We start from the raw sequence: 9,621 nt of genomic DNA on the forward strand, positions 1-9,621 counted from the left end.
CGGGTCACCGCTGGTGGAACGAGGACGCCGAGAGGGAGGGAGGATGGTGGGCTGGAGGGTGGCGGTTCTATGTTTGTGGGTCTCCTGCGGCTCTGCAGCGGGACAGCTCGAATACTCCGTGTCGGAGGAGACCGAACGGGGCGTAGCCGTAGGCAATGTTGCCCAGGACTTGAGGCTGTCAGCGGCCGCTCTGTCCTTGCGGAACTTTCGCTTCCTTTCCAGCCACGGCGAGCCCTACTTTGAGGTTGATCTGGCCAGCGGAAGCTTGGTGGTCAGAGAGCCGGCGGATCGCGAACGGCTGTGCGGGGACAAAGCTGCCTGCCTCCTGACCTATGAGCTGGTGCTGGAGGACCCGCTGGAGCTGCACAAGATTCACGTTCACGTCCTGGACACCAACGACAACTCGCTTCACTTCCCTGCCGGCGACGTGCAGTTGCACATTCCCGAGTTCCTGATGCTGGAGCCCGTTTTACTCTCCCTAATGCCCAAGATGCCAACGAGGGAAGCAATGGGGTGCTAAGCTACAGCCTGAGCCCCAGCCAGCCCTTTCGCCTGGACATGGGGTCGTGCGCGGGTCGACGGCAGCGAATACCCGGAATTGGTATTGGAGAAAGGGCTGGATCAGGAGCAGCGTGCCATCCACCGGCTGGTGCTCACCTCCTGGGACGGCGGGCCGCCGGCGCGCTCCGGAGACGCACAAGTCACCGTCGTCGTGGTGGACACAAACGACAGTGCACCTGTATTTGAGCGCTCAGTATACCGCACCAAGGTGCCAGAGACTGCACCCAACGGGACTGTGTTATTCCGAGTTCAAGCCTCGGACCCGGATGAAGGCTCCAATGGGGAAATCCGGTACTCCTTAAGCAAAGCACGCAGGCAAAGCTGCGACACCACTTTCACGTGCACCCTAGAAATGGGGAAGTGCGGGTAGCTGCTTCACTAGGTCCGCCTGAAACGCTGTTGGAGGCATACATCGAGGCGAGGGATGAAGGCGCCTTCGGTCTAGCCAGCACCACCAAACTGCTGGTGGAAGTGACCGATGTGAACGATCACGATCCCGAGGTGAACCTCCCCACTTTCTCCAGTCCAGTTTCCGAGGACACCGCCGCTGGCACAGTGATTGCTCTCCTTAGTGTAAGGGATGAGGACCTTGGTCCCAATGGTAAGGTCGTTTGTAGCATGTCCACTGGAGGCCCTTTTAAGCTGAAGGCTTCCTTTGACAACAACTACAGCTTGCTGACTGATGGGCCGTTGGACCGGGAGCAGGTCAGTGAATATCAGGTCCTGATCACCGCCTTAGATGGTGGCTCGCCCCCACTTAGCACCCGCAGGACACTGACTGTGTCAGTTGCTGATGTGAACGACAATACACCAAACTTTCCTCAACCGAAACAGGAACTTCTTGTGGCTGAAAACAATGGCCCTGGGGCCTCCCTAGGATGTGTGTTTGCCCAGGACCCAGATCTGGGGAAGAATGGCGTCATCTTTTATGAGCTGTTGGATATTACCTCTGAAGGGCAGGCAGCCTCTAACTTGGTGGCAGTAGATTCCTCCAGTGGGGCTATCACTGCCAAAATTTCCTTTGACTTTGAGCAGCTCAGGGAGTGTCACTTCCAAGTGGAAGCCCAGGATGGTGGCATTCCTCCCAGAAGTGAAACAGTGACTGTGAACTTGTTTGTGGTAGACAGGAACGACAAGCCTCCAGTCATCTTGTTTCCCTTGCCCAGAAATGGCTCTGTCCCAGTGGAAATTGTGCCCCGCTCTGCCAGAACAGGACACCTGGTCACAAAAGTGGTAGCAGAGGATGCAGACAGTGGCTCCAATGCTTGGCTTTCTTACCACATCTCTCAGGCTTCTGACTCGAGCCTTTTTAGAATTTCAGCCAATATGGGAGAGCTCCATACTGCTCGCTTAGTTCTTCCCACTGATGCAGTTAAACAGAGGGTGGTGGTAGTGGTTCAGGACCATGGAGACCCATCACTTTCCACCTCTGTCACACTGGGTGTTCTGTTGAGCAACTGTGTCCCTCGGGTCCTTCCAGACTTTGAAGATGGCTGGGAAAAAGGCGGGCACCCTTCTGCCCAGAACCTGTATTTAGTAATTGCCCTGGCCTGTATTTCCTTTTTATTTCTGGGGTGCTTACTTTTCTTTGTGAGCAGCAAGTTGAGCCAGATCCCACGTTGTTGCTCTCAGAGCTGCTGTCGCTCTCCAGAGGAGTTGAGATATGGGAGCAAGATGGCTTTGAATCCTTGCATGACATCTGCCACAATAGATGTCACTACAGTCGAAAGACTTTCTCAGACCTACCTCTGTCGGGCCTCTCTGGGACTTGGTTCTGACAATAACAGTTTGCTGTTGCGTGGGGAATACAGTGCTGCTGACCTGAGAAATTTGGCCTCGGGGATAGGACTGAATGTGCCAATATCCTGTATTCAGATTCACAATAGGAAAGGGGATCATGTAAATGTCAATGCCGTGGTAAGCAAATTTTATGGGATTTGATTCCCTTGACCAGGAAATGACCACTAGCTATTTCTGAAATGTTTCTTAGATGAGCCTTTGGCAACATTTAATCCAATGAATTGAATGCTCCTGCTTAGCATCCCCTGTGCTAAGGATTCTGGGAAGATATAGGCGTTAAAAGAGACTGACCTTGGCCTCAAGAAGGTTACAGTTTATTTTTGAGAAAGCAAGGTAAGAAATTCAAACCTATTACAGAACAATTAAAATAATATAGCATAAGGGTCTAAAATTTTTAAAAAAGCACCAAAGTTTCTGGTACAGGTAATAAACAACCTGGGGGGTCTTTTTAAAAAAATTTATTTATTTTTATTTACTTATTTTTGGCTGTGTTGGGTCTTCATTGCTGCTCGCGAGCTTTCTCTAGTTGTGGTGAGCAGGGGCTACTCTTTGTTTCAGTGCGCGTGCTTCTCATTGTGGTGGCTTCTCTTGTTGCAGAGTCCAGGCTCTAGGCATGCAGGCTTCAGTAGTTGTGGCACACGGGCTCAGTGCTCTAGAGCACAGGCTCTAGTAGTTGTGGTGCATGGGCTTCGTAGCTCTGCGGCATGTGGGATCTTCCCGGACCAGGGCTTGAACCTGTGTCCCCTGCATTGGCAGGTGCATTCTTAACCACTGTGCCACCAGGGAAGTCCCCTAGGGTGTCTTTAAATAATTCCTTTTATGAATTTCTTTAAGGAATTACTTAAAGCAAATATCCCTTCATTAGAAGTATTTTGAGCAACAGATATGTGTAAGGCATTCTGATTCCTAAGGTGAGAATGAAAATTATGTAAGAGTCTTTGTGTAATACAAACTTAATATCATGGACGATGAGACGTTTATTCAAATCATTACAATACATGATTTAAAAATGTTGTTAACCTAAAACGTAAAAGTAAATTGCAGTGGATGTTCAAAGAAGGGAGAGAGATAACATGAGAGAACATCTAGGCAGGGAGGAGGGAATCATAGGAGGCTTTGTGGTAGAGATAGCTGTTGAATTGGATTGTGAATGCTATACCATTTAATAAAATGCAGCATACTCTCTAGGCTATATTTTACAATGAGTCCCGTTTTGACAAAGTAGTCTTTTTTGAGAATGATACTCCAAAACACAGCTAATAGGTCCACACAGTGTTTGTAAGTACATAAAAATTCTAGGCATATCTCAAAACACCTATTTGTACTGACAGAAAGAAGATAAGATGATTGGGTATAGGACTTGACAACCTTTTATTTTGTGTTCTTATTGATATATTTCACAAAGAAGACAGATGAGTAATTGTTATGTCAGAAACATTTGTGTGTTCAAAGGTGCACTTACCATTCAAAGTCCATTCAACTTGGATTTAATATTCTTATTATTTTAGAAACCAGTATACTTAGAAGTAAGTAAATACTATATTTGGGAGTAATGCATCTAATAAAATTAAATTATGCCTCAGTTTATCTGTTTGGCATTTCAAAACTTTCTGAGTGGAGTGGGAGCAATTGGCTTAGCAATTTTACAATATTACTTTCCAACTTCTCATAGAGATCATGGATACAAGAGAAAGGTTGTGCAGAAATTAGGGAAGGGAACGAAGGGAATGTTCTACTCTTCTAGGTAATAAGAGAGAAAATTGGATAAGTTATTCTCCTTCAAATAATTATGTTAACTGCAAATAAAATAGATTTGCATCCATTATAATTTTGCATAATTAATATTCACACATGATATAATAGAATCCAATATATATGATTAGTAAATACTTGCTGATGAATGAATAATTAAATTTGTGAATATATTAATTGGCTGGAAACACTCTTCAACATAGAGGGAAAAACTTTAACTTAACTTTTATCTTTATGTGTATATATAGTTAACAGTTTAAAGGCTATTTTCAAACATATTGTTTTCTTCCTTATGATATATAATCATGAAACAACACAACAGGGATTTTCTGGTCCTAGAGCTAGCATGAAAAATCTCAGTGCTGTATTCTGGGGTTAAATAAGAGTCCAGTTCCTGTAGATAACAAAGTGATTAGTAGGGATGCACATCATAACACTGTGAACTTTGCAGTGAATGAAAATTAAAATGCAGTTAATTTTAAGGGAGAAAATTGGTGCACAAAATGTTAGTATTTCAGGTATCAAAACACAGTGTATAAACTCTATTAAGAAAATTCACCATTTATTTCTTTTATTTCATTGTTTTCTGTAACAAGGAGAGATAAGGATACCAGCAATGTCTATGCAGTTTGAGAATCAGGAATTGTTTGAGAGAAACATTTTGACTAGACTACAAAGGAAACGTAAGTAAGTGATAAGAAGATCAATGGATCTGAGAGTTAGAAGGAAAATTATCTACTTAAAAGGGAAAAAAATGCAGTTAATAACAGAGGAAAATGTCCCCTGCCACAGAATTTTTAAACTTATGTGAGTGATAAAGTAACAGAGATATACTGTTTAGACGTGCAGGGCTATTGTGCCATCTCACTCATCCAGTTGGACAGTCTTTTTCCATCATTGTTGATATTTTGCTTTTTAGGTTGTTCATTGTTAATTTTTGTGGGCTGGGTAATTCCTTATATATGTAGAAATTTTGATGTATAAAAACATGGGGAAAATAACTTCTGTAAAGCTGTAGTATTTGTAATTCAACACAGGCATTTATTATTTACTTCTTCCTATCCAAGCGCATATTGATCCAATCTTGATTCTTTAGAAAAGAATGCTTATCATAGTGTTCACTGAATGCCTTAAGAACAACTACAGAATTCTAGAAATAAGGTATTTGTTGCTACAGTTTTATAAAACATATATCCTTTGAAAAGTGTGAAATTTCATAATTTTAACTGTGTGCCCGAGTCACACAGAATCATGTTGATGCATATGTGTTTATATTTTGTTCTAACTCTAAGCTCTTCTGTCTTATTTTAGTTTAGAGTGTATGTTAGTATAATTTACAATACTAAAAAAAATTAACTTAAGAAATTCAGGAAGAAAGAAAGAAATTCAGGAAAACCTTTTATCTATATCTCTTCTTTGTTAATATTTAACAGATATAACCAAAATTGACCCACTGTGCAACAAGTAGACAACACGAGCCTCATGGCAATTTTTTCTGTTAAAATTCTTGATAGAGCTTCCCTGGTGGTGCAGTGGTTGAGAGTCCGCCTGCCGATGCAGGGGACACGGGTTCGTGCCCCGGTCCGGGAAGATCCTTTGCGGCTCGGTTCATGAGCCATGGCCGCTGAGCCTGTGCGTCCGGAGCCTGTGCCCTGCAACTGGAGAGGCCACAACAGTGAGCGTGCCACACACACAAAAAAATTCTTGATAGACAATTTGAATTTTTAGATGGTATCTGAGGTGTAAACTCCACTATTTAAAATTAGTTGCATTGGCAAATCTGCGTCCGGAGCCTGTGCTCTGCAACTGGAGAGGCCACAACAGTGAGCGTGCCACAAAAACAAAAAATTCTTGATAGACAATTTAATTTTTTGATGGTATCTGAGGTGTAAACTCTACTATTTAAAATTAGTTGCATTGGCAATTTTTTTAAGGTAGTAAATATAAATGTAGCAAAAATGCACAACAGCATACAACTGACTTTATTAAAAATTCCACATGAAAATTATATTTTAAACATACCAATGTTTTATTAGTGTATCATTCTTCAGGGATTAAGGCAGTTTCTCTTTTGCCAGGATCTATGGAGTATAAAATATTTCCCCTTTGCAGTGTTGTTTGTTAACAGAGTGGTAGAATGTTTTTGGCATTCTGGGTGTTTTTATTTGCTAACGTATATTCCTTAAGTAGACTTTCCCATAGGTTAATTGGATGTTTCCTTATATCTATTCTGACTTTGAAGCTGATAACCACACGCCGAAAAACTTCAGAGTGCAGTAACTAAGGAAGCGTGCAAGGTATATGATATATATTCAGATTAAAAAATATGTAAATAGATAGCACAATAGTATTCACTGTATAATGCAAAAACCTCAAACTAGTGAAAAGGAGAGAAAAAGAGCATTATAACTTGAGTAGAAAAAAGAAAAGCAGTGCTTTTGGGAGATGTATGAGTGGGAAAGTTTTGACAATATCTGATAATGTTAATGACCTATTGATTTTTGTTGCCTTCAATATTTGCAGTTAGAGGGAAATAATATTCCAGAGACTAAGTACACTTTAGCTGCCTTGGGCTGAAGGTAGACTAAATTACTAAGAGGTTTTTACATTGCTCAAATGCGTGTAATGTGACTATCAGAAATAGCATTTGGCAGAACGTCAAATGAATATAAATCACAATCTAGGACTCTGATTAAAGTATGGGAAGCAAGGGGCTTCCCTGGTGGCACAGTGGTTGAGAGTCCGCCTGCCGATGCAGGGGACGCGGGTTCGTGCCCCGGTCCGGGAAGATCCCACATGCCGCGGAGCAGCTGGGCCCGTGAGCCATGGCCGCTGAGCCTGCATATCCGGAGCCTGTGCTCCGCAACGGGAGAGGCCACAACAGTGAGAGGAAGTATGGGAAGCAAGGAATTTATTGGTAAGGATTACTCTTTAAAACCAAAACTTAAGGATAAAGGTGGTTGCTCACCTTGTTCCCAATTTTAATTGATGAGATGAGAATGGGTCAGGAAACCACATGTCTCTTTTATACTGCATTTATGAAAAAGAATTAGGATAAGAATTTCTTCCTCAAGCTATAAACATAGAACTTGTCTTGGAATCTAAGAATGAATATGCATTCACGTTGTCTCCTATGCTGCAGAGAAAGAGAAAAGCCTTTCTGTCCCAACCCAAATTGTTGGCTGTTCCTAGAGTCATCTGTTTGCCATGTACACATATACTGTTTTCATAGCTGAGCTCTATTGACATACCTCAAAATGTACTCTCTGAATTCAGGCACATTATGTTTATTCTTTAGAATCTTTAAGCAAAGATTACAGCTGTTTTGTTTAGAATCAAAATGATGTTCATACAAAATAAAAACAACCAATTAAGACATCTTAATAGTGGGTTTCGGCATCTGTATACATCACTTGAGATTGGCATGTCATTTTCCTTTCTTTTAAGGATTTGGTATCAAGGTTATGCTGGCCTTATTAAACAAGTTAGAAGTGTTTTTTTTCCTCTCCTTTTTTTCTAGTCTCTGGTCATGTTTGTTAAGATTGGTGTTATTTCTGTCTTAAATATTTAGTAGAATTCACTAGGAATGTTCTCTGTGCCTTAAGTTTTCTTTGTGGGAAGGTTTTAAATCATGAAATCACATTTCTTTATTAGTAAGAGAAATATTCATATTTTTATTCTTCTTGTTTCATTTCTGTGAATTCTCTTTTTCCAGAAATATGTTAATTTTATGTAAATTTTCAAATATTTTGGCATAAAGTTTTTTATAATATCCTCTTTGTGATCTTTGTAACATCTACAGGATCTGTAGTGATATTCCTCTTTCCAATCTTGATGTTATTGTCACCTCTCATTTTTCCTGGTTAGACTTGGAAGTAGCTTATTATATTAGCCTTTCAAGGACTAACTTGGCTTTTGGGATTCTCTTGCTTGTATATTTGCTTTCTATTTAATTGATTTCTGCTTTAAACATTATTTACCTCCTAATATTTTCTTTATGTTCCATTTGCTATTTGATTTCTAGCTTCTTATATAGCTTATTGTTTTTCAGTTTTGTTATTTTTAATGTATGGATTTAAAGCTGAAAAATTCCCCTAAGTATGGTATGATCTGCTTCATGCAAATCATATTTTTAAAATTTTTAATTCAAGTGTAACATACATAAAAGTTCATATATCGTATATGTATAACATGCTGAACAATTCAAAATCAACAGAATCATGTAATCACCACAGAGGTAAAGAAGTAGGAGAGCATTACCAGCACCCCAACCCCCACTCAGCCCCCTCTATCTTTACTCCCTTCTGAAATATAACTATTATCATGAATTCCAACATCATAAAAATAGAATCGTATGGTATGATTATGTTTTTGTGTCTGGCTAATTTAATTCAATATCATACATATGACAATCACCTGGCCTGCTGTGTATAGCAATAATCCATCCGTTAAGTTGCTGTATGTCACATTGTATGAATATATCACAATTTATTTATCCATTTTTCTGCTGATGGACATTTTTTCAAGTTTATTTTTGCTATTATGGACAATTCTGCTATGAACATTTTTTCCGTGTCTTTTGGTGCACATATTTGCATTTCTGATGACTATGTATCTAGTAGTAGAAATTGCTTGGTTATGTGGTATGAGTATGCTCAACTTTAATAGCTACTGCCAACAGGTTCCCAAATTAGTTGTTCCAAGTTCCTCTCCTGCCAGCAGCGCTTGAGAGTTTCAGTTACTCCACATTCTTGAATAATTAGTTTTACCAGACTTTTACATTTTCTTTGTTATAGTGGTGTGTACTAGTATCTCATTTTAAAAATTTAAGTTCTAGATTTGTGGTTTTTTCCATATAATGTAATAATTGAATACTGAACAGTCTACGAAGTGAATATTAAAATGCTTAGACCATTCATCCCTCCCTTCCATTGTATACTTTTTTTTAAGTCAGGTTTATTGGTTGTTTGAGAAATATTGGTTCACTGAGCTCTACAGATCTTCCAAATGTGGACACATTTTATTATGCAATAACAAAAAATCACATTTGTCAATACCACCATCGATCTCATCAGACAGACAGTCTTTTAGTTTTGGGAAGATACAAGCTCATGGTGGCAGACAAAAGTTCTCCAAAATTGTGATTCTTACTCAAAATCTTAAATTTTATCATTTGCAACAAATACTGTCACTTGTTTTCCTTGCAGTGACAGGCTCATTTCATTCATTTTTAAGAGAGTGTCTGCCTTCTGGTGTTATAAATACCCAAGTCCATCTTGTAAATTTCCTGTCTCAGACCTGGAGTCAACCATTCTACAAAGCTCCTTCAATTCTTTTTTGTGGGAGATGGTATTTAGAAATATAATCTGGACAATAGGTGTGCTTATTCCTACGTGGTTGAGTCAGCGTTTCTAGGTGTGAACTAGGGGATATGCATTTTTTAAAAGGTAAAATAAATCACAAGTTCATATTAATTTTTACAATTCAAGTTCAGAACTATAAGGTTTT

The 9,621-nt window shown here is 40.1% G+C and overlaps 1 protein-coding gene across 1 annotated transcript; it reads left to right on the top strand.

Annotated features, from left to right (window-relative positions):
* Nucleotides 1–43: 43 nt before the first annotated feature.
* Nucleotides 44–2,502, top strand: PCDHAC1 (protocadherin alpha subfamily C, 1). Its single transcript, XM_004332290.3, is given in 4 exon segments — nt 44–452; nt 455–567; nt 569–863; nt 866–2,502. Coding segments are annotated over 4 exon segments (2,454 nt in total).
* Nucleotides 2,503–9,621: the final 7,119 nt, after the last annotated feature.

This window comes from Tursiops truncatus, chromosome 3, assembly GCF_011762595.2.
Source record: "Tursiops truncatus isolate mTurTru1 chromosome 3, mTurTru1.mat.Y, whole genome shotgun sequence".
NCBI classification, from domain to species: Eukaryota; Metazoa; Chordata; class Mammalia; order Artiodactyla; family Delphinidae; genus Tursiops; species Tursiops truncatus.